We start from the raw sequence: 26,379 nt of genomic DNA, 5'->3' as shown, positions 1-26,379 counted from the left end.
TAACTAAACAACAACCAAAACCTTATTACTACCATCAACATTGCGACGTGAAGTCACGATGTACAAGCCCTCAATAAAGCTTGGGGAGTGCTCCAAGCCTCTGTTGAGGCCTTTAACCCCCGCATCATGGAAGCAATGATGTCACTAGATGCTGCTACTTTACTAAACTGTCCTATGTCATAACTTTCTTCTCACCTGGGCCCACCCTGCCCTCCTCATCTTTTGGTTATTGTGATTAAGATGAAACCATGATGGGACCCCTGCTAGGGGTGTGTGTGTGTGGTGTTGTGTGGCGTGTGTCGGGGGCTACCTGCAGGACGTAGCCCTCCCTGGCGCTGTGCTCGCGGCCTCGCGCCTCGTCCAGCTGCTCCTTCAGATGGAGGTTCTGCTCCTGCAGACGGTCCAGTTCCTGCTGCTTCTCCCCCAGCTGAAGACACAGCACAGCACCCACCATGAGAACAACCCTCCTCACACCACCTCCTTCTTCATCAGCATCACCCCACACTACCTTCACGTGTTTATTGAATCGTTCAATGGGCCTTGTGGTCCTGCTTTAGTCTGAAACCCCAATAGGTTGGTACTAGCCGGCTCGTGGATATGGATCAATAGGTTGGTACTAGCCGGCTCGTGGATATGGATCAATAGGTTGGTACTAGCTAGCTCGTGGATATGGATCAATAGGTTGGTACTAGCCAACTCGTGGATATGGATCAATAGGTTGGTACTAGCCAGCTCGTGGATATGGATCAATAGGTTGGTACTAGCTAGCTCGTGGATATGGATCAATAGGTTGGTACTAGCTAGCTCGTGGATATGGATCAATAGGTTGGTACTAGCTAGCTCGTGGATATGGATCAATAGGTTGGTACTAGCTGGCTCGTGGATATGGATCAATAGGTTGGTACTAGCTAGCTCGTGGATATGGATCAATAGGTTGGTACTAGCTGGCTCGTGGATATGGATCAATAGGTTGGTACTAGCCAGCTCGTGGATATGGATCAATAGGTTGGTACTAGCTAGCTCGTGGATATGGATCAATAGGTTGGTACTAGCTGGCTCGTGGATATGGATCAATGGGTTGGTACTAGCTAGCTAGTACCATGGGTCTGTTTTCAGAGCACCTTTCAATCCTTTCCTCTTTCTTTCAGAAAACATGCACCATCAAATATCTGTAGTCTACAAGTCCTCAATTTCTACAATCTCAACGGGGTTGGGTCCCAGAGTGGACGGACACAGACGTCTTTGATTAACAAGGGTTTCCTCTCTGTAAAGGGTCCGCGCAGTGACCTTCCTCACCGTCCCCACATTGTATGGCGGGATGTCCTTGGTTGTGCTGGATGATGAGGAGAGGTGTCAAGCTAAAGAATGTACTACTAACTAACCTATCTTCTCTTCTCTCTCGTGTGAATGTAGGACCAGGGGAGGGGAGCCCACCTCCTTGTTGAGCAGGGTGGCCAGTTCTCGCGGCGGGCGTCGCTCGGCACCGACGGTGGTCGCCGTGGCGATGGGCACCTGCTTCTCCTCCCTGAGGGGCGTGGTCTCCACCTGATGCCAGTGCTCCTCGATCACCCCCTGGTGATCCTCCTCCCGCTCCTCCTCCCGCTCCACCCCGCCCCGCCGCCGCGAGTCGCCCTCTGGGCCCGCCTTGACCTGCCCGTCCACCTCCATCGCTCCCTGGTCTGGGGGCGGAGACAGCCGCGGCTGGGGCGCGGGCGCGGCGTTCAGCGTAGTCGTCATGGTAACGGTGACTGTGTTAGGCGCGGGACCGCCGGCGACACGCCCCTGGTCCGACCGGCGCGCTCGCTCCTCCGCCACCCCGTCCAGGCTGGTGGCCGCGGAGATCCGGGGAGGCGGGGCGGAGACGGAGGAGGAGGTCTGGGGGGAGGAGGTGCTGGAGCCGGGGGAGGAGGCCGTGGAGGAGGCGTAGGACGAGGAGGTGGAGGAGGAAGGCAGGACGGAGGTGAGGTCCAAGGGGTCGGTCGTCTGCCCCGTCCGGAACTCTGACCAGTCGTAGGTCTTGGATCGGCCCTCCCGCCGACGCTCCCGGACTCGGCTCTTGCGGGGCTCGGGGGAGGGGACGGGGGCCCCTGCCGGCTGCGCGGGGACCTCGGCCCCGGAGCCCTCAGGGCCAGCAAGAGGGTCCGTTGGGGACTGGAGACACTGAGCCAGCTGGGTCTTGGCCTGCTCTTCAGGTAACGACCTGCAGGGACAGAACCAGGGTCAGTTACAGAACCAGGGACAGAACCAGAACCAGGGTCAGTTACAGAACCAGGGACAGAACCAGAACCAGGGTCAGGACCAGAACCAGGGTCAGTTACAGAACCAGGGACAGAACCAGAACCAGGGTCAGTTACAGAACCAGGGACATAACCAGGGTCAGTTACAGAACCAGGGACAGAACCAGAACCAGGGTCAGTTACAGAACCAGGGTCAGGACCAGGGTCAGAACCAGAACCAGGGTCAGGACCAGGGACAGAACCAGAACCAGGGTCAGTTACAGAACCAGGGTCAGGACCAGGATCAGAACCAGAACGAGGGGCAGGAACAGAACAGGGGCAGGAAAAGAACCAGGTTAAGGAACAGAACAAGGTCAGAACCAGAACCAGAACCAGGGTCAGTAACAGAACCAGCGTCAGTTACAGAAGCAGGGTCAGTAACAGAACCAACATCAGGGTCAGAACCAGAGCCTGGGTCAGTAACAGAACTAGGACCCTTAACAGAGGAAAGTCATCCAGTAAGCTGATAACAGCTAGTCGACAACGCTAAGCAACCGTGAACACAGTCCATTCAGGAAGAACCACCTTTAGTCAGGTTGAGGCAACTGTGCAGAAGTCTCAATGGCTCTTATCAGCAGTACTAGCTACTAACAGAGGAAAGTAGCACAGATAGCAGTTAGCCCACGATGCTAGGGAACATGCCCACGGACAAGCAATTCCGGTCACAGAGAGACACGTGACAAGCAGATAGGCAGGTACATAAACCTATATAGACGTAGTTAGACACTTATAGACACAGTCCATAGAGTGACAACAGTGCAACAGTCCTTAAAAGCTTGAAAACAGAAACAAGAAGCACATTTAGTGGTTAGCCGACGACGCTGGGCACGATGTCCATAAACACAGTCCATTCAGACAGAGGCACGCAGACACGGATACACATTTAGACTGAAGACTAAGTTTCATTCAGAACATGTGCAGCAGTCCTCACTAGCTAGCCTCAGTGCATGGACTAGCTTCATAACATAGCCTAGCCTTGTCGCATATGAAGCATAACATGAACTAGGCAGAGCCGTTGGCCTGAGTGGGGAGACGGCCAGGGTGTGCTGGGGAGACTTACTTATTGGCTAAAAGAAAGCAGAGCTTCCTCATAAAATGGAGACCCACGCAATCTCCTCTTTCCATTTTGTCGTGGGGGTGACTGTGATTGTGTATAAGTGTGTGTGTGTGTGTGTGTGTGTGTGTGTGTGTGTGTGTGTGTGTGTGTGTGTGTGTGTGTGTGTGTGTGTGTGTGTGTGTGTGTGTGAGTGTGTCCAGACAACAGCAGGTTCAGGAAGAGGTGTCCATGCAGAAATGACTAAAATATCCCACATTCTCCGGCACCGCCAGGAGAGATCCAGAATCCGGCGACGGCCAGTCTGACATCTGACACACACACTGATATACACACACACAAACACACACTCATGTGGACACATACACACACATCTATAGGCACACACAGACACAGGGCTTATGACAGTCCTCACAACATATTTAGACGCCTCTCATCAACAACAGGGTGCCTCATCACATGACATTATCACATCAGCGCAAAGCCGCCGCAAGCCAGAGATCACATGACACGTAGAAGAACGCCAAGGCCAACATCACTGAGCGGTGACATCACTGGGTTGGAGGGGAAAGGGAGGGGGAGGGAAGGCAAGCGGTCCAACCTTGACTTGAGAACTGACAGCTTCAGAGCTAGATGCTTTCTGAAGACATGACGTCCAGCAGAGCGAGACCGAGAGAGAGAGAGAGAGAGAGAGAGAGAGAGAGAGAGAGAGAGAGAGAGACATAGAAAGAGAGAGAGACATAGAAAGAGAGAGAAAGAGAAAGAGAAAGAGAAAGAGAGAGAGAGAGAGAGACCAAAGGAGAGGGAGGTGGAGAGAAAGGTTAATAGTTTCATCACAAGGCATTGTGAGTGCAGGGTTATGTGGTTGTGCTGGGGTGTGAATGAGTGAGGCTGCTAGGGGAGGGTCTTGGCTCCTGGGCGGTCCTTACCGGGTGACGTCTGGGGCCGTGGCCGGCCGCACGTTCTTCAGGATGGCCTGGATCCAGTTCCTCCTGATGCCCGACGTCATGGCCGACAGTGTGCACGCTCCCTCCTTACTCTGGAGGAGGAGGAGCGGGAGGAGGAAGAGGAGTGGGAGGAAGAGGAGGAGGATCAGGAGGTGGAGGAGCAGGAGGAAGAGGAGGAGGAGCAAGATCAGAAGGAGGAAGAGGAGGAGGAGCAGGAGGAAGAGGAGGAGGATCAGGAGGAGGAGGAGGAGCGGGAGGAGCAGGATGATATGGATCAGAAGGAGGAAGAGGAGGAGGAGCAGGAGGATGAGGACTTTAACAACAGCAGTATCGTGTTATCATGTTGGTAACTCTGTAGTGGTCATCATGTTGGTAATGTTGGGTAAGGGAGAAAACCTGGCGAGGGTCTGACCAGGTTCATGAACTGTGTGCAAGTATGTGTCAGTATGTGTATGCACATGACTATGAATAACTGTGGATACATGCCTGTGTGTGTCTGTCCCGTGTGCCGAGTTTGTGCACATGTGGACGTGCTTTGTGCATGTGCCTTCAGAGTGTGGGCTGTGTGGTGAATTTGTGCTGTCCGTGTGTGCGTCTGAGTGTGTGTGTGCGTGTGCGTTTGAGTATGTGTGCATTTGCATTTGCGTGTGGGTGCGCGTGTGTGTAGGGTGCAGGGAGGCGGATGCAGCCAGCAGAGTTATGTGTGGCGAGACAAGGTGTAGACAGGTTGTGTGTCTGGTGAGTGACAGCCTCAAGGCTGAGAACCCCAGGTGTAGACAGGCTTGGATCGAGGGGGGGGGGGGGGGGATGCCTAGTGATGGGGGCCAGTGACTTATTTTGAGATGAGAAGGACCTGTCTAGCTCAGAGCGAGGCATTAAGCTGGTAGAGCGAGGCATTAAGACTAGCCGGGTTAGAAGTAGGATACCCTGTCTCGCTCACCCGGTAGAGCAGGGCATTAGCACTGGTTTCATTCCCACAAGGGCTAACCCTGTTACGTACGTGGTCAGACAGTGGGGCTCAGACAGTAGGGGTCCACAATGGGCGTCAGACCGTGGGGGTCAGTAGGGGTCAGACGGTCGGGGTCTGACAGTGGGGGTCCATAGGGGTCAGACAGTAAGGGTCAGACGAGAGGGGGTTAGGTAGTGTGTATAGCCTGGTGGGTGCCCTGTGTTGGTGTGTGGAACTCACAAGGATCTGGAAGCCATAGTTCCTCTGTACGGGGAACTCCGTGACATCGTAACAGGAAGACAGGTCCACCTCCCCGTCCAGATCACACGCCTGCACACACATTAGGAACCTCTTTTCAGCTACACTTCTGTGTTTACAGCAATATTTTCCTATTTTGTTTGCTGTATTTTAGTGTTTAGGATTTTATTCACATAAATGATGCTTAATATTTTAACCCCATCCTTCCCATCTTTAGCAAAGCAATTGTGAAGGAACAAATGCTCACCAGGATAACAAAGGACTTTGGTTGTATACAATATTGGTATGACAGCGTGAATACTGGTACCTCTTCTGCGATGGAGTCCTTGTAGTACCTCAGGCTCTGGTCGGTCAACACAAACCAGTGCTTCTTCCACTGCAGACACCATCAAACACACAGGTAGGATTTCAGAAGAGTTTGAAGCTTCTCATCATCAGTATCGTCCTTCTCACCACAAGAGAGTGTATAAGTTGATATGTACCAGTATGGAATACTTTTCCCTTCCCCAGTAAAACCAGTGAGGAGGTCACTTACCATTCCGTCATCGTACAGCTTGGTCATCCATCCCTTCTTGAAGTTCAGCAGATCAGGCTGCCAAAAGAAACGAGACAAAAGGTCAGTTGCCTGAAGCGCAGGATTCAGCTTTATTGTGTTGCGGCGGCGTTCCACTCCCCCTCCCCAGAACACTCGGGACCACAGCAGAACGTGGCCCCGGCTCCGTCCCGCTTGGACCATATACGGGGGGAAACTGACATCACACCCAAAACAACAACCCAACATTTTTGGTTATTATCCGTTTTACAGGCATTTCTTTGGGTTCCACATAAAGTGTGACTCCAAAACGTTCATCTCTCGTGTTGTATTCCATACATCTTCAAAGGTCAATCTTTGGAAACGTCGAAGGTGGCGTTGAACAAAGTTCTCAAAGTTGAAAAGAACTGCCAAAATATTTGCAGACAAATTTCCAATATTGGACCTGAAGCATAAAAGTCATAAAAGTAAATGAACAGAATTTGTTAAGTACGTGGTTGTAAGCAGAACACAGAACCAAGCAACCCCAGCACCGAGCCTAATGCCCCCCATCGGGTTCTCCAAACCCCTCCCGGGGACCAGGGGTCCACCGACACCCCTACCTTGTTTCTACTGATCTTCAGATGCACAGGAAACGACTGACACAGAGTCATCCTGAGAGCCACACATCTCCAGTAAACCAGCACCCACACGGAGACACAGGCCAACGCAGACGGCAGACCGGCACACTCCAACCAGGGCAGGCTGACTAACACCTCGGGACCCTGACTGACGCTAGCCCAGGGAGTCAGCTCTCTATTTATATCACTGGTCTGGGGGGTCGGGGTGTTGGGTGGGTATGTGGACATCAATACCCCCCTACCCCCCCTCCCATTCCCCTCCGGTTGTTTTGGTTGTGCATGTGTGGGAGGTGCAGCGTGTGTGTGTGTGTGTGTGAGCGTGAGGCCACCTCCATACGTTGAGGTTCAGGCCCTGTGAGGCCCAGAAGGTCAGCTATAGCATCGTCCTCACTGGACCCTCAGTGAGGACGGCAAATATAGACAATCTAGTAAAACTCTCCAGTTTCAGCATCGCCCTTTCAGGAGTTTTCCTTAAACTTTAATAAAAAAAGTGGGGGAATGATCTGTAGCAGATTTGTTTGATCTTTTGAGGCTTCCAAAAGGAGCAAATACCTGATTCGTGATGATTATTACGACTGGAAGGAGTGATATCAGTGAAGTGAATCATCGATTGTTTTCCTGTTTTTGACGCGATGCTTCCAGCCATGGCAGCTGTGTCATGTTCCCTGAACTCTGGCGTTGTCATGTGCCGGGGAGGGGCCTCCGGTGGCCGCCTGCTGACCCCTGATCGACACTGAGATGTGTTCCTCTCTGGGGTTGTTCTGCCTGCTCACTGACGGAGCAGAAGATTGGTGCCTGGTGTAGAACCCCACAGAGGGCCGTCAGTGTGGTCCACCTCTCACTGTATCTCCTTGGGTCACGTGGTCCGTAAGGCCCACCCCCACTTGGCTTTCCTCAGAGATGGGAATGGTTTCTGGCCCTTTCTCACGGTCAGCCCTAACCCTGCGCTGTACTGAGTAGGGAGAATCTTTTATTCGTCTCTTCCTGCTCAATTGTTAGCGTGGCAATTCCATACTTGAATTCCATACTTGGAAAAACGTGGTGCACCAAAACGTGAGTCGCTGTGACTGATGTAAATGATCAGGTGAGACATGTCAAACTAAAGAGGTTTGATTCGTTTCCTGACAACACCCTCAGGCGGGTCCGTTCTCCAAAAGCTTCCTTTCTGAGGCAAGGACAGATCTCCATGAGTATTAGGTTTCAACATCAGGAGCCACTCAGAATTTGATCCAAACATGTCATTCTTTTAAATTACAAGTGTATAAAGTCGACCTCAGACCCGCCAAATGGTGCCCCGGTGGTGTGGCAACGCACTTTGGTGTGGCAACGCACTGTGGTGTGGCACGCACTGTGGTGTGGCACGCACTGTGGTGTGGCAGATCGGGTTTTTTCACCGTTTTGCGTAACTGCCCCCTAGCTGCCCCATTCGAGTTTTCAACATAAATTTTTCTTGTTCAATTTCAATAAAAGAAAAATTAATAATAATTAATCTAATCTAAGGAAGTATGTTTATCAGCGTAAATATTTCTTGTTCAATTGGGTAAGGGGTTAGGGTTAGGGTTACCCTAACCCAAAACATATGTAAATTAGCTAGATGATGGAAATAAACATGAAAAATACAAATAACTATGTAAAGACACTAAATACTTACAGGTGCATGTTTTCTCCTTCTTATTCTGTCTTTGGTCAAATTAGGTCGAACAATATACAAAAACGACTGTGACCCAAAACGTAAAAAAAACAAAACAGAAAAAACCCGACCTGCCACACCACAGTGCTGTTACCACACCACAATGCGGTTGTCACACCACAGTGTGCGGCTCCGGGGCTGCAGCTGGCTGCTACTCGACCCGCCTGCAGTGCGGTACAATGTGTGGCGTCTTGTGGAACTACAACAACAACAACGACCGGTAAGAGCGGCTAATGACCGAGGGTCAGGGGGGCTCAGTGGTGTGGAATAGGACAGGAGCCCTTCTTATGCATGGGGGATGAGTTATCGATATGATATAGCATGAATCCAGTTTTTATATATATTAAAAACTGTATATAAAAACTTTTTATATATATAAAAACTCCTCACTGTGGCGGATGCGTCGGCTGCTCTGCGGTCCAGAGACTTGGCTCTTCTCAGGCTGGAGGCGGCGGAAACATCTGGGCTGGGGCCCCTCCCAGCATCCAAGGACATCTCCTGAGAGGAAACAGTCGAGAAGAACTCTATAAACATAGATTAAAGTATCATAAGAGACAATTGATACAATAAATACTACTGTGGATTTTAATGTAACGCAAGATCTACCTAATAATCTCAAATTGATTAAACTGTTACCAGTCTATGATGAATACTTTTGTATACATTCTTGATTATACGAATAAAACATTTACTGGTCTGTTTGCCAGGTAGCGTCGCTCAGCCCTGCCCTGTCTCGGAGCAGACACCGGGTCAGAGGCCGTCTCCGTGGAGACCTGCGTGTCCATGCACTCCAGGGGCGGACCTTCCTTAATGCGACCAATCACCTGCGAGCGCCTGGAACACAAACAGGAAGAGGGAGAGGCTCATTCTCTGTCACCCGACATCCTGTATGAGTGTATGAGTAATTACTTATCAACTTATATTTTGTTCTGAATTTTCTTAAGCACAGCAATTGTGACAAACATTTGAATGAATCCATTAAAAAAGTTATCAGATTCTGAAGTTAAATATCCACATATATCTAAACATATAAATTCCCATATTTTTATCTGGAACTAATAAAGTACGTCTTATCTACAATGTAGGCCGACTAAGTTAGGATTTATAGCTGATTGCCGTCTTGTTCAATGTATGCATGCATCACAACCAAACTAATTCCTGTATACCGAGCCGGATGCAATAAGACATATCAGACTGTCACTATTTCAGCGTGGTTTGACGCTGTTCCTCATGGGGTCTCTGGGCTGTGATCTGAGGTGTTTGGAGAGATTCCAGGGCCAGACGTGGGATACAGCGTCTGAGCTAACCAAAGCTGTTTCTACATGAAGCGTGGAGGACTTGATGAGGCAGTGAAGACACCAGCCTCACGGAGCCCTGCAGCAGTGTGGAGAACATGATGGACAGGGTCAATGTCTTCTCCTCTGGAGAGCAGCAGAACTTCTAGAACAGTGTTTCCAACCTGCAATGCCTCCCAGATCCCAGGAGGTTATTCTGACCTAATGAGCCATAGCTACTTGATGAGAGCCTCATGAGACCAGCCAGATGCACAAGTTAGCGTTTCCCAATGAGCTTCAGTCCGCCCTTTGCCGAGCAGCCATTTATTTGCACAAATGGAAATCAAACGATGCTGTCCAAAAAACATCAGACTAAATAACACTCTCTTCCCTCTTGCTTGAAGACGAAAAAACATCTTCTCCTTTAAGACGAACCTTGCATGCTAATTTCTCCTCACCTTTCAACATGGTTATTTAGACTATTTCGGATCAAATGTTTTTTAATTGACTGTCCGTGTTCCACTCTGCAAGGCGGCGCCAGTTTCTTTAATTCTGCAGACTTCGTCTTTAAGTGAAACCCCTCCCCTTGGCGCTGATTGGTCCTATTATGTAATCATTCATGGAAGAGGCTTTAAATGGGCTGGAGGCCAGACTGATCCACAGAGTGGAACAGAAGGAGAACTCAGAGATAGGGAAGGCCTCTAAGGAAAACTCAATGATGCATGTTGATGGCAGAAATTGGTAAACAACCCCCAACATCCCATTAGCTGGCCTCATGATTCAGCTGTGGCTCATAGGTACCTCACTGGGTCATTGATGTTACGGGAGGACTGAAGGATTGTGTTCAAATGATGGGCGGGGAAGCAGAACCACAATATAAGAAGTTTTGGTTGCAAGAAAGTTCAGACCTCAGAATGGGGTTCCAGGCAAAGAGAGCTATGGAACCACACTGTTCTAGAACCACTGTTCTCCAACCACTGTTGTAGAAGGTTCAGGTGGAAGATGTTTGGAGACATTGAGCGTGTGCCAGGTGGTGACGGAGGAGATGTGTGTGTTATGTTGGGACACGCATCTGGAGATGAAGAAGATGAAGGGTTAGGGTTCAGATCCCAGGGACAGCAGGTGGAAGAGGACCCATGGGGGGAAAGAGAGCGAGTGAATGAGCAAGTGAGCGAGTGAGTGAGTGAGTGAGCGAGTTCATCCTAGAGTTTGAGGTTTCCGTCCGACCGCAAGCCAGCGCGAAGGGTCATCTAAATTGCCAACTTACTTTATCGGCTTACGTTGGGTTCGGCTGTGTTTACTTAATACTTTGAAAAGCCAGCTGTTGCGGGCGATTTCAGTTTGGTTGCATCAGAGGACAAGAGGGGAAGGTTTGAGGAACGCGTTGCCGACGTACATCATCACAACAATGGAGGGTTACTTCAATGTAAAAGTTGCGACAAGACAGGAAATGCAGCGCAGCAGAGGAGCCTAGACGGGTGTAATAAGACGGTTAGCATATTACACGTTTCGGGTTTTATTAATGTTTTTGTGATCATACTAATGTTAGAACACAAGTCAATTCTTAATTTATCTACCCTTAACCACCCTTAACCCAAAGACTTCAGCGTCCTCCTCTCTCTGTTCCTCCAATCAGGTGCTCTGTGGTGGCACGCCGCGCTCCCGTTGGCCAGAGAGAAGTGGAAAGAGGTTTCAAATGCCTTGTGAAATCAGAGCCGGCGGAGAACACTGCCGCAGCATCAAGGTTTTTATCAACTGATCGTTTTTTCCTTTTCATTTCTACAGTGTTATCTTAATAACGCGGGGAGCAAAACTACAATATCACCTAGGAGGGCTGCTTGCACGCCGGTGGCTTTCAAAACCACTCAGCGGTCCGAGTTCGACCTGGTTCCACAGAACTTTAATGTTTACACAGCTTCCATGCACGAGAAAAGGCCTTCTTCCCACCATCACAAAGCAAACAGGGGCTTTGAACATAATGCAGGTTTTGGTGAATTGCAATCGATCAATGTTTATTCATTGATTCTTATGCAGTGGCCACGTATTGGTAAAAGTATATTTTGTCATTTTGCTGCGTGATCCATCTGCTGCGACACAACTGAGCCCACGCACCTCTGACCTAGTGAACCGAGCAGGGGGAAGGGGGGGGGGGGGGGGCAATGGTTTTAAAAATGGCGGGCTGTAATCAGGTTCTGGCTTATAAAAGCGGAGCAAAGGTGCGGTTTCGGACCGGGTTCGGACAGAAATTTGACGGGCTTGAACTTTAACGGGCTCGACCTTTCAGGCCCGCTCTTATTGATATTTGTAAGTGCTTCTCAACCTATGGGGTGAGAACACATTAGGGATCACCTGATGGCGGATGGTGTCGCTCGGCGGGAGATTTTTGACCTTTGAGCTAAGGCTGTTGGGTGATACATTTTGATCAGAGGGGTCTTTAACAGTGGGGGGCATCGAGGGGGTCTAATTGTGTGGGCGGTCCGTGTGAGTGTGTGTGTGTGTGTGTGTGATGAGATCCCAGAGCAGAGGTGAAATGACAAGCAGCAGGAGTCAGTGGCGTCGGTGGAGGGGAGGAGCCAGAGGGGGGGGGGGCCACAAGGGGCCGCCGGACCCAGGGGCCCCCTGGGAGAGGAGCTGCAGAAGCTCCTTGGTGAGGCCCCTGGAAGAGAGCAGAAGCAGAAGAGAAAAGTAGAAGAAGGCAGAAACTGGTGGGAGATGCAGAAGACGTCTGAGCTCCCCGGCCCCCTGACGTCTCCAGCAGGGGGGGGCTAGACGCCGGAGGCCGAGGAGCGGAGACTGACACCTAAAGACCAGCTTTGGGAATCCATTTTGTTTGAAATGTCCGGAGTAAAAGACGGATTCAAATGTGTCACTTCTGTACCACTGTATCATATGCTACCCTTGAGATACTTCTCACTCTGTGTAGTTGTGTTTTAGACTAGGTGGTGCAGCGGTTACTCCAGTGTCGATTGCATGCGTAGATAAAAGGTTCTCAGCCTCCCTTGTGTGTTACTGGGTCAAACGCTCTTCTTTCCAACAGTGTGGTGAGCACGTGTTGCTGGTGTTACACACCCTGACGTTACACACCCTGACGTTACACACCCAACCCGTGGTGAACAGCTGCTCTAGACGCTACAGCAGCGCCTCCCCTAAAGCCATCGCGCGCCGCCGGCCGGACGTCTCACCTGCGCTCCTCGCCAAACAGCCGCGCCACCTCCTCGCGCCCGGGGCTCCGGGTCCGCGCCCGCAGCTCCTGCCGCTTGCGCTCCGAGCGGAACGCCTCGCGGTAGTTCAGCCGCCGCGCGCGAGGGACGTCCGATAGCGCCGCGTACTCCCGGCCAGCCCGGCCCCCGCCGCCGCCGCCTCCTCCTCCACCTCCTCCTCCACCTCCTCCTCCACCTCCACCTTCTCCTCCACCTCCTCGCCCCTCCACACCGGGGCCGGGGGGCCCCGTGCTGCTGGGCTCAGAGTCCAGGGAGCTCTGGGAGGAGCTGACGGTGGAGTAGCTGGGGGAGAGCAGGGGCCCCGGAGGGGGGAGGGGCTCTGGGGAGGGGGGGGTGGGAGGGGGGTCCGACGGGGAGGGGGAGGAGGCGTACCTGTGGTTGGAGGTCCCCGGGGGGACGGGGGCGGCGGAGAGGGGCAGGTGCTGGGGGGGGTGCTGCAGGGAGTCGAAGGGCTCGTACTTGGTCTTCTCCAGGGAGAAGTAGCCGCTCTCCACGCGAGGCTTACGGCCGCCGCCCGCCACCACCACCGCGCCGTCTGCGACCACCCAGGGGGCGAGGAGGAAGAGGTTGTTAAAGGGCCCTGTTCCAGCACCAGGGCTCGGGAAGGGGCTGACTGAAAGTTTCATAGACGTCACGACAAAGGGACCTCAGCAGCGAGGGGTTTGTGGGTGTGTGGAGCTCTGCCCGGGCTGTGTAGACAAGAGGGGGTTAGGCGTCTCGGAACACCTGGAGTACAACGCCACGGTGTGCGTGGAGGTGTGGAGCTCGTTTTTGGAACGCTATTGATTTTGAGGACGGCGTGCTTCGGCTTCCGAAGGATGTGGAGAAAAAAAAGGGTCCGAGCGGCGGATTATTTGGATGTCCGCATCAGACTGAGGGTGAAGCTTCTCAGTGTAACGCCACTGTGCTTTCATATACAACGTCGCTCACTATATCGCCCATACACGGTGTATGATACACCACGTCGGTACTAAAGAAGCATCACAAAGTTGCTGTGGGGCGCAACACCTCATTCATCCTTTGGCCCAAACCTATGGCCCAAAATCTTCAGCCCAATTCCAGCTGAAAAAGTGGCTTCACCAGCCCTTTACCTTAACTTAACTCAACTCATCGACATTCAGCTCTGGGGTTTCGTGACCTCTTGAACTCTAAAGCTGTCACCACACGCTGAGCCTTCATGGTGGGCGGGGCCAGCCCTGCTCATGTATACTCATGGATTTGAACGTTTCTCCACCAGGACGCTGCACTCACCGCTCCAACCATTTCAACTTTGACCCTGGGCTGATGCGGACCTCTTGAAGCGCGTCCAACAGATTACAGCGTTCTACGGATCAACGGATTCTAAACCCCCCACCGCTCTCTTCCTTTCTCAACCTGAATACATGTTTTATGAGTGTGTTGGCTGGTACTCCACTAAACTCGACCCCTTAACATCTCAGAGACCATAAGTAGTCACTAGCGAGTCCCCGTCTAAATCGGCCATGTTTGACAACAGTGCGACCAGCACGCCAGTTGAAACGTTGTTCCGAGCCCACCCCCCCCCCCCTGCCGGCTCACCGTCCTGGGTGGCGGGGGCGCCGCTGCGGTCCTGGGGCTGGTCCAGCTGGCTGATGCAGGACGAGCTGCGGCTGTAGGGGATGGAGGCCGGGGCCCGGGACCAGCGGGCGGGGGCCTCGTCCTGCCACAGGCTGGCCCGGGTGGCCGGGACTCGCTCGGCGCCCGCAATGCTGCTGCCGCCGCCGCCGCCGCCGCCGCCCCCCGGTCCCCAGCAGAGACCCCCGCTGTTGCCCACGCTGGTGACCGCCACCTTGGCCGGGCCAGGCTCCTGTAGGGGGGAGGAGGAGGGGGAGGAGGAGGGTGACGTGTAAGAGGTGAGAGGAGGTGACCAGAGGACCGCCCCCACCAGAGAGAGGGACAGAACGAGACGGGGTCGACGACCGTGACAAGGTTTTCTTTTTTATTACATGGTTTGTGTGCCGTGGCAATACAAGCGGGATTGTCAGGCCAGTACATTTTAATAAAGGAGACAAGGAGACACAGAACGCGACAGGGTGAGAGAGAGAAAGATAAGAGAATGAAAGGACAACTCGACAAAAGAACAAAGAGCTCTTTGAGGGTAGACATACCTGAATTACACACACACACACACACCAACACGTGCACACATTCAACACAGACTAATTAGCTCTCTGCCAACCCACATCTGCTAACACAACAGCTCCAAGGCACAGGAGAGAGGGGGAGACACACACACACACACACACACACACACACACACACACACACACACACACACACACACACACACACACACACACACACACACACACACACACACACACACACACACACACACACACACACACACACACACAGGCAGGGGGGCAGGAAGCCACTCAGAAAGACAGACAAAGAGAGGCAGGAAGGCAGACAGACATGGAGAGAACCAGAAAGACACACAGACAGAGGGTGAGTAAGACAGAGAGACCCAGAGACCCAGACAGAGAGAGAGAGAACCAGACAGATAATCAAAGACAGACAGACAGAGGGACAGAGTGAGATACAGACAGACAGACGGACCATCAGAGCCAGGGAGAGAGAGGAGAACACAGGTCGAGAACACCCCTTCACCAGGATTGATTGTGATCAGAATCAGGATAAGATAAGGATTAAGATGGGGATTAAGATGTGGGATTCAACCATCACAGCACAGGGGGAGAACGAGTTTAGAGCCACAACTCACAGCGTGCCCGTTCAACTCTTCAGTGGAAAAGTGACCGTTTGGAGTTATGGTGTCCTGCCAATAATAAGACACCTTATTGGTTAAACTGACCAATAATAGTTCAAACAAGATACAACTTATTTCCCTCTGTTATGAGAACTCTCATCGGGGTGGAAGGTTTGACCACGAATACTGCAGGTGGTTTCTGAATGGCTTAGATAGCGCCAAACAAACCCACTGGTCATAACATGGACGGGAAGGAAGTTTCAGGCCCCAATAAAATAAATAAAAGAACAGCATTCAACCACCAGGTGGTGCTGTGGATGTGGCTGGATTTGACTGTTTAGTTGTTCTTTATAACTCAGACGACTGTAATTATTACAAGTGCTGTCATTAATGGGACTCTCAGTCTTATTCCTGTCCTGTTCGTTCGGCAGTGAACCCATCATTCCCTGTGTGACATTAATTAAGTGCATCGTTACGTCTCTATCCACTCTAGTATCAACGTGTGAAGTAGAGCAGAGTGTTCCGTGTGTCGTTTGCCCTCTGAGGAGAGGAAAGTGAAGGGCCTGTTCCTCGAAATGCGCTGGGATTGCTTCAGCCAGACCCTCCCAGAAGGTAAACACGTGAACCACCCCACCCTGCACCTCCGCCAGGTACGGAGAACCATGGACGCCTCCTCGTCAGGGCCGTGGACGTCAACACCCGAGTGACCGTAGAACCCCCCTTTCCCCCTGCTCTGAAGGTCTATCTGTAGGGGGGCATTGCTGTGCTGAGGTTGAGGGTCCGGGCAGGGGGTCCAAAGGATTATGCCAGAGGGTCGTAAAAAAAATTCATTTTGCTTTGTTATACCGAACAAAGATGTTAACGTCGGAGGTAAAGTATCGCTGATCGATAGAGCTGCGAGTAGAAACGGAAGCATGTCTCTGCTTGTTCCATTTGAAACATCTAGCCTTAGTATTAAAGGTCTCTATTGCTTAACTTTTCATCATTAAAGCATACAAACCAATTCATTCCTATTCTTATAATGAGGCTAAATGATAACTGGATCATCAGTTGTTAGTGACATGGTAGAAAAAGGGCGCAGCCAATCACCTGGAGAAAGAAGGGGCTAGGCTAAAACAGCATCACCTGGAGAGGACATGGAAGGTCCGCTGTATGACCTGGGGCTATGACCTGGAGAAAGAGAGGAGGGTCCTGTGTATGACCTGGGGAGTGGGGGTCAGGCTATGACCTGGAGAAAGAGAGGAGGGTCCTGTGTATGACCTGGGGAGTGGGGGTCAGGCTATGACCTGGAGAAAGAGAGGAGGGTCCTGTGTATGACCTGGGGAGTGGGGGTCAGGCTATAACCTGGAGAAAGAGAGGAGGGTCCTGTGTATGACCTGGGGAGTGGGGGTCAGGCTATGACCTGGAGAAAGAGAGGAGGGTCCTGTGTATGACCTGGGGAGTGGGGGTCAGGCTATGACCTGGAGAAAGAGAGGAGGGTCCTGTGTATGACCTGGGGAGTGGGGGTCAGGCTATGACCTGGAGAAAGAGAGGAGGGTCCTGTGTATGACCTGGGGAGTGGGGGTCAGGCTATGACCTGGAGAAAGAGAGGAGGGTCCGGTGTATGCCCTGGGGAGTGGGGGTCAGGCTATCACCTGGAGAGGACAGGGAGGGTCCGGGGTATTACCTGGGGAGTGGGGGGCTCCACCTTGCGCTTCTTCTTCAGGTTGTGTTTGTTGGTTCGGGGGTAGATAGTCAATGCCTCCTGCCACCTGTAGAGACCAGAACACACAGCCCACACCTTCATCACAGAGAGGAAGAGGAGGATGACAGGAGAGGCAATAGATCCAGGTTGGACCTCCATCTACTCATCGTCCTCACATTGCAGACATAAACTCTGTGGATCTGTCTCCTCAGTTCCTGACCCTTATTGCGTTGCGTTCATAACGTCTCTCTGGAGGGAGAGGCTGTCCTGTGAGCTGCTTATCCTTTTAAAAAAGGCAAATGTCTTCATCTTTCAAAATTCATCATATTTTTTAATCACAAGCATGTTCTGATATTTTTGCTGCTATTACACGTACATTTCCCTTGTAGATTAATATAATACCAGTCTAATCTGATCCAACATAATCCGATCCAAACTCTGCCATGGAGTGAACATGAGAGTGGATTTTAAATAAAAAAAAAATTGTGTACACTTGATGAAGTGATCTTATAGTTTTTAAGTCAGTTCATTTTTTAATTATACTGGTTTTGCGGCAGGCCAACTCTTCTTTCAGTATCCTTGTTTTGGAATACTTGTTTTTAAATACGTATATATTTTAGGCATTCTTATTTTAGAAGGTATAAATGTGTGTGTTTATCAGCCGGTCACTGGGGTTGGAGTGACGTCAGAGTTCAGGGGTTAAGGGTCGGAGTTCAGGGGATAAGGGTCCGATAAGGACCAGGAGAGATGGTGGATTAGCACTCCCTGGTACGACCACCAGGGGGTAGACACCCACATCATTCCACCTCTAGAAGGGTCAGATATGGCTTGTTGGTGCCAATGTGATCCAGAGCATGATATGGGCCATACCCATATCCGTGCAGAAATGTGATATTGTTTAATGAAAAACAAATGATGCCATATAAAAAATATATATTTATGTGTGGAATCCTTACAATTCAAGGATAATTTACTGCAATTTAAATAAATAAGTTAAGTTTTTATTCATATTGGATTTTTTAAAAAAAAATAAAAAGAGAGGGCTCCAAGAGCCTCAAGAAGGATTCACCTTTACAGAAGTCAGGTGCCAAATGTGGGACTTTAATTAATCGGATATTGGATCACTCAAATGAAGAGCAATTTGAATCAGAAAATCGTTTTTTTTATCATCATATTTTAATCCCAGCCCAGGAACCAACATCAAAACAAACCGCGGTAAAGCAGCATAGCGCTGGATTCAACTTTATGTAGTTTGGAAGTCTGTATTTATTGGTCCTTTTGGGTAATCAACAAATAGTCACGCTCTAAATTGCAGCAAAGTGACGCGGGTTACTTAAGACTTGATCTCGGTCTGATTGCGTGTCTAGCGGTGTTAACCTGCCCTGGAGACGAGCAGCAGGACTCCTCTACATAGAGACACCATTTGGTCAGTATTTCTACACATTACACATTCTGGGCCAAAAGGCCAAATGACCCAGACAGGGACATCCTTCAAACAGAGGCCAAAGGAAGGCTTAAATGGTCAACGGTAAATGGACTGCATTTATACAGCACTTTTCTAACCAATGGCCATTGGTTAGAAATGCAAGCCATGCAAGTCAGCCATGCAAGGTGACAGCCAACCCGTCAGGAGCAGTGAGGATGAGGCGTCTTGCTCAAGGACACCTCGACACCCAGCGAGGAGGAGCCAGGGATCGAACTAGCAACCTTCAGGTTACCAGTTCTACCTCCTGAGCAAGATGCCACCCCCCATGGGGTGGTGGTCTTCTTACCCGTTGATGATCTCTTTACACTCGGCGCGGACGAAGTGGTCCCTCTCTGGGGTTAGGATGGCCAGGGAGTTCTTCTGTCCGGTACGGCCCTCCCCGTCCACCACATCTGAACACTGGTTCATGTTGATGGTTCCCTGGGGCAGGGTGCTGGGCTGGAGGGGCATAATAGGAGGGCTTCAATCAGTCTAGGATCAGGAACACGGACTCATAGCGCCAGGAGGAGCCCAGAGAGAACATATCAACCAACTACCTACACAGGAGAGACAGAACAAGGTGATGACGATGCCAGGATGTCACTTATCAAGTCCGGGTTTGGTTTTAAAACTCTTCCAGAACTGTGTGTGCGTGTATCGTAACTTACTCAATGTGGGTCATCTATTTAGTAGCTTTGGTTTTTATATTGGATATATTCTATAACATTTTAATTATAATTTTCAGATTCTTGTATTTCTACAACAATGTTAGTCTGAACCTATATGCTCCTTTTGAATTTCTTTCGTTCTCAACGGGCGCAGACCACAATGAGCAACGAAACTCGGGAAACGTCAGCGGCAGATATCTTGGTCTTTTATGAAAATCAAGCCTCAACAGCGCCCCCATTGGCTGCTGCTCTGAAGAGCCAGCTGCTAAACCCGCCCCGTATTAGATCAACGGTTGTGATTGGCCCGAACTGAGTTGGGTTTTCTGGAAATGTCACTGAACGGGAGGGGGGCCAGACCAGCCAGAGTACATGAAACATGAGCTCCCGGATTCGCCTGATCTTCAGGCTGGCGCACCATTGATATGCGAGCCCAAGACATGCTTTCTGCAGGCATACTGTGGTGGTACGGGTCTTACTGTTCTACAAGACCACGCACGGGATTGGACGAGAATAACATTAAAAAGTTGATTTTGGATGTATTACATACTACTCTCTCATCCTATTTAGTATGCTAGCATGCCATTTCGGACACAAGCGTAAACTCAAACAATTGAATCAAGACTATTGCTTCTGTTGATGCCTCTACCCAAAGCCACTTACAGCAAACCAAGTCACAGGTAATTAAGACCCAGGTTGGGATAAGGGCATCTTGCTCAGGGATGCTAGGTAGACTGTGGACATTTGGGATCGAATGACCCATGACCTTTAAGTTCTGCAGTCAACGCGCGGCCATTGCATCTACAGTTGCTGTTTTGCCGTATCGATGCTAATGACCAGCTGTTGGTCAACAGAGACTCAACATTTATTCTAATAACAGCTTCTTTGGTGTTGTTTTTACGACTGCAGAAGCTGTTATGTATTGGGGGGGTTCTCCTCGGTCTTTGCTCGACAACTGCCCCTCACAATGCGTTAGTCAGCACTCTGCCCCCCTGACCCTGCAGAACGGGGTCTATGGGGCAGAGGGGCTCTGGATGTGAGGAACCAGAGACTAGGGAGGGGGCAGCTGGGGTTGACAGAGGAAGGGCCCCGCCAAGGGGCCCAGGACAGCTGGGAGAGACACGTCCGCCTGAGATGACGGTGCTCCTGGCACCGACAGACGGGGGGGATAATCTGCTGAACTGGTGGTCCCACACACAGAGCCAGCGAGAGACAGAGAGAGGACAAAAAGGTTCCAGATGAATACGCATTGTCGAATTGGTCTGGTGATGTCAGGCTACACGTAACATAGACACAGAACATGCAGAGGTCACAGAGAACATGCACAGGGCACATAGAACATGTAGAGGACGCTGAAAAACTGAAAGCAGCTTCCGTTTGTTTCCAGCAGACTTGGCCGGAGAGGCCCCTCCGGCCCAACACACACACACACACACACACCTCTCCGGCCCCTGGACCCCTCTACTAGGGACTATTCTCTGCACAAAGGGGCCCTTTGTGGAGTAGGAACAGTGCAGTCAGCCAGTCAGTCACCGGCTACCAATGAGGTACAGAGAGAACCAAGAGTCACTGGTCTGTTCGGGGACGCGGATGGCGACTGATTCATTGGCTCCTTGTTCTTCTCAGGTGGAGCAGCATCTGTTCTGGGCGTGGCCAGTGAGTGTTGTGGGTGTGGCCACATATACCAGGTGTGTGGCCTTGCGGTTTGCCAGGAGGCATGTCACCTCTTATCAACCGGTGAGGCACGGATGACACACGCGTGACGAACACAGACTCCCGCTGCGCCTGTGCTCATTGGTCGGTGCTGACATCACGGCTTTGGATTACGCAACCACTTTCTCTGGTTAACGGCCAACGGACACAGTGCCAAGACACACTGGTAAACACTCTCCCTGAGTCTATAAACAGAGGATAGGTCAACGAGAGCAGGACACCCAGAGCTAACCCCTATCCCGCCTTAATGACCTGTCTGTGTATTCACTGTCTAACCCCTACCTGTTTCTAAATGACCTGTCTCTGTACTGTTTAACCCTTACCTCTCCTTAATGACCTGTTTAACCCCTTCCTGACCTTAAGGACCCGTCTCTCACATACACACACACACGCACGCACGCGCACACGTGCACACGCACGCGCACATGGTATGCAGTCCAGATAAACTGTCTTACATCTTCCTGTATCTTGCCTAACCTGAACTCCTATCTAAAGGGTTATATTTAATCTTGAACCTTGATCTTTGGTATCGTTCTGGGAGCTTCATGACAGCCCAATATGAGAGCACTACTCCTCCACCACCTCCACCACCACCACCTCCACCACCTCCACCACCTGTGTGTTGACAGGCGGGGACCACGGGCGTCTGGGGGTGCTGCCAGGTTGACATCAGCGTCCTCCACCCGCTCTGACGGGAAGAGCGGTGCGAACCAGCTGGCGCTGGCTCGCTCTGACTCATCCTTTGGCCGGCGGTGACGCCAATTAGCCCCCACTTCCTTAGTGACGTGGACAACAAGACGTAAACACACTAGCTCCCCCCAACCAACACTGATAGGGATCCTGCTCCACCCACACCCACCCACCCAAAACCGGACACCCACCCAACCACACAGACACCAACCCACCAACCACACAGACACCAACCAACCAACCACACAGACACCAACCAACCACACAGACACCAACCAACCACACAGACACCAACCAACCACACAGACACCAACCCACCCACACAGACACCAACCAACCAACCACACAGACACCAACCAACCAACCACACAGACACCAACCAACCACACAGACACCAACCAACCACACAGACACCAATCAACCACACAGACACCAACCAACCACACAGACACCAACACACCAACCACACAGACACCAACCAACCACACAGACACCAACCAACCACACAGACACCAATCAACCACACAGACACCAACCAACCACACAGACACCAACCACACAGACACCAACCAACCACACAGACAGTCACCAACCCACCAACCACACAGACACCAACCCACCAACCACACAGACACCAACCAACCACACAGACACCAACCCACCAACCACACAGACACCAACCCAACCACACAGACAGTCACCAACCCACCAACCACACAGACACCAACCAACCACACAGACACCAACCAACCACACAGACACCAACCCACCAACCACACAGACACCAACCAACCAACCACACAGACACCAACCAACCACACAGACACCAACCCACCAACCACACAGACAGTCACCAACCCACCAACCACACAGACACCAACCAACCACACAGACACCAACCCAACCACACAGACACCAACCAACCACACAGACACCAACCCACCAACCACACAGACACCAACCAACCACACAGACACCAACCCACCAACCACACAGACACCAACCCACCCACACAGACACCAACCAACCAACCACACAGACACCAACCCAACCAACCAACCAACCAACCAACCAACCACAAACACCAACCCACCCACCCGCCCTCCAGAGACCCATACAAACCATCCTCAGAACTGGTTGTAAAGGGCGGGCCAGGTGCCCACATGCTTTGCCTGAATAACATTGTAGTAATGAACAATACACAGATACCTAATCAATGTTAATAATCTCACACAGACATGCTAATGATAACGCAGCATTGCCTATTTTAGATATTTGGTCGGGTTTGTTGCCAAAAGAATGTCCAGATTGGTCACATGACCAGCCTACAGTATTCACATATACAGCATATAGTATGCATAGTACACATGTATATCTCTATATATCTATCTATTAGGGCTGGGTATTGCCAAGTACCTCACAATTCAATTCAATTCGATGCTTTAGGTCTTGATTCAATATCGATTCGATATTGATGCAATTGCTTCGATATCGATTCAATAAAACGTGCAGCTGACAAAAATACCTAAATATTATTTAGAATTAACCATTTCAAAATGAATTAACGATTTCATTGTACTTTAACTAGAAAAAAGGGAATACACCATTGTATAGTATTGTTCCTGAGCTAAACTTGCGGCATAAAAGTAAGAATCATAACATGGACAAATGAAAAGGGCATGCACATTTAGGCATACTCGCTTCTAGATTACAATGACTGAGCATGCTTTTTTTTTAATGGAAATAATCGATTAATAAAAAAAATCTGAATCGAAATTGAATCGAGAACAAATAAATTGCAGTGCATTGATGAATCGATATTTTTACCCAGCCCTACTATCTATATCGTCAAACACACAATGTGCTGCGGAGGAGTGTTCGGGAACATGCACGTTTCACGTGGGCGAACGGGAGAGGTGAGGAGCGGGAGGCAAGAGAGAGCGAGAGAGATCCAACAGGAGACCAATCACAGTGAGCAGAGGAGGAGGAAGAGGAGGATGATGATCTGAGTGTGTAGGACGATAATGTGTGTGTGTGTGTGTGTGCGCGTCTGTGTGAGAAAGAGTGTGAGAGTGATTCGTTTGCCCAGACTTGTCCAATCCCTTCTGTCTCCTCGAGCAGAGCTTCCCGTCACTCACTGTACGCCCATTTTCATACTGTCACCATCACCATGGTTACGCCCGCTCAGTCGACACACACTCCAAGTCGTGATTGTTTGCCACACATCAGCTTACTTGTTATTTTGTGCACGGTGCACAGTACAACATACATTCACCGTTTACAAATACTATTTAGCCATTTTGCAGGTTATTTTACCACAAGCGAGTAGTCCATACCCATGTACCACAGATGGACTGGTCCTCAGGGTTCAAACACAGAGCCCCTCAGGCGCACCGTGACCCCGGGACGACCCTGGCCCACACATTGAGTCTGCAGTACAGAGCATCAGTAAGGGTCGGTTCAAGACACCCAGCGGGTCCACTGAATCAGGGCAAAGCATTTAACATGCCGGCAGTCCCACACACACATGCAGCCCTGCAGTAGAAGGCTAACAGACTGGGCTGGTTCTGGGCCAGCATGGATCAGGCACTGGTCCAGAAGCTGCTCCAATCCTCCGCTCAAGCCAGAGAGAGACAGAGAGACAGAGAGACAGAGAGACAGAGAGACAGAGACAGAGACAGAGACAGAGACAGAGACAGAGACAGAGAGACAGAGAGAGACAGAGACAGAGACAGAGACAGAGACAGAGAGACAGAGAGACAGAGAGACAGAGAGACAGAGAGACAGAGAGACAGAGAGACAGAGAGAGAGAGACGACAACAAGAGCCCGGCTGCTGGTGCCATCTGTGGGCCTTCCTGCGAGGTGGGCAGAGAGACAATCTAAAACTGTTCTGAAGGAGCATGCGGATAAATAGTGCTTACAGTGTTGTCATTATTATGATGACGAAGGATCATCATCATCATCACTGACTCGGACGTTGGTATCCGGGTCAGTTTGCTTCCAAAGAGGATTTCCCTTGCTTGTTTAGGAGAGAAGGAGAAGGCAAATGGGCAGGTCTGAGATTTGTTTCCTTGCAGTATGAACACATGAACAGGCACGTCTTCAACTCGCTCAGCACCTGGAACCTCCCACCATTTAGTAGCCATCCGATGGACTGCCTTGACAGGTGCGGGCTGGGCTAAGGTTAGGGGGAGGACCAGCCAACCTCACTGAGGTGCTGCAGCTGAGTAGGACGGTTGTCACGGTAACGCCCACATTACAGAAAGACTGCTGGGGAGGGCTGACTCCCGATAACCTCCACGCCACAGTCTGACTGCCTCCTTCCCCACCTACTTACTGACTGACTGACAGACTGACAGACTGACTCCCTCCCTCCCTCCCTCCCTCCCTCCCGGCTGGTTTTATTGGTTTGAGAAGCCTCGCTCTCCTCCTCTCTCTCTCTCTGTCTCTCTCTCTCTCACCCCCTGGGGCTCGGAGGGTTTGGAAAAGCTGTGAGAGAAGATTTTATAGTTGGGGGGGTGATTTATAGACAAGACAGAAAGAGAGAGACAGAGAAAGAGTGAAAGCTGGAAAGAGAGAGTGGTGAGTGAAAGTGAATTATCTGAAAAAAAGAAATGAGTAGTCTGGTTTGCGCACACACACACACACACACACACACACACACACACACACACACACACACACACACACACACACACACACACACACACACACACACACACACACACACACACACACACACACACACACACAAAGCTGGAAGATCGTAAAAAGAAAACTAAACGAAGGAACTGAAAGACTGAAGGTAAAAAAAGACTTCAAAAGCGACTGAAAGAAGTTCAACTTGAATATATTCTAATGTATTCCACTGGCTGAGGAACAGCAGGGATGTGCTTCTCCTCTGGGTTTATAAGGACACATTCCGGCGCTGCACTGGGACAACCAGGGGGCGTTCTGGTGCAGCAGGACCACCACCCGGGTCCTGATCCTCCAGGCCCACCAGCAGTCCAGCCAAGTTGAGCCAACCCCAGCACAACACAGGGGGTTTCATGTTGGCTGGCTGGCTAGCAGTGCTCTCAGAACGGGCCTTTCCACGGGCCTCCCGGTGTTTGGGGGGGGGGGGGGGGGGGGGGGGGGGGGGTTCTCTCTGTGTCCACCTGAGTTTCCTCCCTCACCGCTAAACATGCAAGATAACACTCTGCCCATAACCAAACGAAGCGTGTTGGCACACACACACACACACACACACACACACACACACACACACACACACACACACACACACACACACACACACACACACACACACACACACACACACACACACACACACACACACACACACACACACACTGTTGAAGGTTTCTGGGTTCAAATCCCAATGACCCCGGGTGTACCTGTAGGCATCCTGAAGAAAGAAGCCTTCCAAACCTACCGGCTGTTTAAAGCCCTGGAGCCCGAGATCCATCACAGTCAAGGCCGCCATATCCTCTAAACAAAAATCAGAAATGGCTAGTTTGCGTCTGAGCCTTGCATTTGGCCAAGGACCTGGTCTCAGCGCCCAGTGAAGGAGTCGGTCTCACCGCCCGGTGAAGGAGTCGGTCTCACCGCC

The 26,379-nt window shown here is 50.9% G+C and overlaps 1 protein-coding gene across 5 annotated transcripts in view; it reads right to left on the bottom strand.

Annotated features, from left to right (window-relative positions):
• si:ch73-103b11.2 (early endosome antigen 1) overlaps window positions 1-26,379 on the bottom strand; it is a 52,435-nt gene that overhangs the window by 14,536 nt on the left and 11,520 nt on the right. For 2 of the 5 annotated variants that reach the window (XM_060036672.1, XM_060036670.1), the window contains exons 4-17: window positions 19,006-19,157; window positions 17,216-17,300; window positions 15,565-15,618; window positions 14,379-14,646; window positions 13,194-13,356; window positions 9,019-9,160; window positions 8,717-8,824; window positions 6,020-6,076; window positions 5,792-5,860; window positions 5,467-5,556; window positions 4,260-4,369; window positions 3,932-3,970; window positions 1,435-2,200; window positions 311-427 (exon numbers count right to left, since the gene is read on the bottom strand). In XM_060036672.1, the coding sequence (XP_059892655.1) occupies window positions 311-427; window positions 1,435-2,200; window positions 3,932-3,970; window positions 4,260-4,369; window positions 5,467-5,556; window positions 5,792-5,860; window positions 6,020-6,076; window positions 8,717-8,824; window positions 9,019-9,160; window positions 13,194-13,356; window positions 14,379-14,646; window positions 15,565-15,618; window positions 17,216-17,300; window positions 19,006-19,157 (2,220 nt within the window). Of the gene's footprint in view, window positions 1-310; window positions 428-1,434; window positions 2,201-3,931; window positions 3,971-4,259; window positions 4,370-5,466; window positions 5,557-5,791; window positions 5,861-6,019; window positions 6,077-6,618; window positions 7,616-8,716; window positions 8,825-9,018; window positions 9,161-13,193; window positions 13,357-14,378; window positions 14,647-15,564; window positions 15,619-17,215; window positions 17,301-19,005; window positions 19,158-26,379 lie in introns of those variants that run through there. The other 3 variants (XM_060036673.1, XM_060036671.1, XM_060036674.1) reach the window with 3 other exon arrangements.

Source organism: Gadus macrocephalus, chromosome 18 (assembly GCF_031168955.1).
Source record: "Gadus macrocephalus chromosome 18, ASM3116895v1".
NCBI lineage: Eukaryota > Metazoa > Chordata > Actinopteri > Gadiformes > Gadidae > Gadus > Gadus macrocephalus.
This window is presented reverse-complemented; position numbering and strand designations above follow the sequence as displayed.